At 45.0% G+C, this 804-nt stretch overlaps 1 protein-coding gene across 1 annotated transcript in view; it reads left to right on the top strand.

Moving 5' to 3' along the window:
* Nucleotides 141–804, top strand: part of LOC107645589 (probable indole-3-pyruvate monooxygenase YUCCA10) — a 14,276-nt gene continuing 13,612 nt past the window's right edge. The window contains exon 1 of the mRNA XM_016349639.2: nt 141–804. Coding sequence (XP_016205125.1) covers nt 189–804 — 616 coding nt within the window. The 5' untranslated portion in view covers nt 141–188.

Here is an 804-nt window from a genome sequence, read left to right as displayed (position 1 = left end):
AATGTAAAATATATTAATGAAAAAAGTTTGATAATTAATATTTTTATTTTATATTTAGATTAATACAACTTAATTTTCTAAATTTTTTGAAAATATTATTACCCTAAGCATTTCCCTTATTAATAGTTACTATACCTGTTAGCTACCTTTCTTCCATTGCCACAGTACACAAAGAAACACACACAAGAATGGAGGATGAGAGAAGAAGAGTGATAGTGGTTGGAGCAGGGCCTTCGGGTCTCTCCATGGCTGCATGCTTAACCAAGAAATCAATTCCGTACATACTCCTCGAGAGAGAAGACTGTTCAGCTTCTCTTTGGAAGAAACACACCTACGACCGTCTCCATCTCCATCTCAAGAAGCACCTCTGCCACCTCCCTCACATGCCATTCCCCCCTTCTTCCCCTTCCTACGTTCCCCGCAACCAGTTCTTGGCTTACCTCGACCACTACGCCGCTCACTTCGCGATCTCTCCGTTGTACCGGAGGACCGTGGAGTTTGCGGCATACGATCAGGAAGCCAAGAGCTGGAGGGTGAAGGCCAGGAACGAGGATTCCGGTGAGGTTGAGGAGTATCTAGGGGGGTTCTTGGTGGTGGCTACGGGGGAGACAACTGACCCTTTTGTCCCTCAAATTGAAGGGATGGGTAGTTTTCCTGGGAAGGTTATTCATTCCACTGAGTATAAATCTGGTAAGGGATTTGAGGCTCAGCATGTTCTTGTTGTGGGTTCTGGCAATTCCGGCATGGAGATCTCACTTGACCTTATCAACCACGGTGCCATAACTTCCATTGTTGTTCGAAGCC

This window comes from Arachis ipaensis, chromosome B06, assembly GCF_000816755.2.
Source record: "Arachis ipaensis cultivar K30076 chromosome B06, Araip1.1, whole genome shotgun sequence".
In the NCBI taxonomy this organism is placed as follows: Eukaryota; Viridiplantae; Streptophyta; class Magnoliopsida; order Fabales; family Fabaceae; genus Arachis; species Arachis ipaensis.
This window is presented reverse-complemented; position numbering and strand designations above follow the sequence as displayed.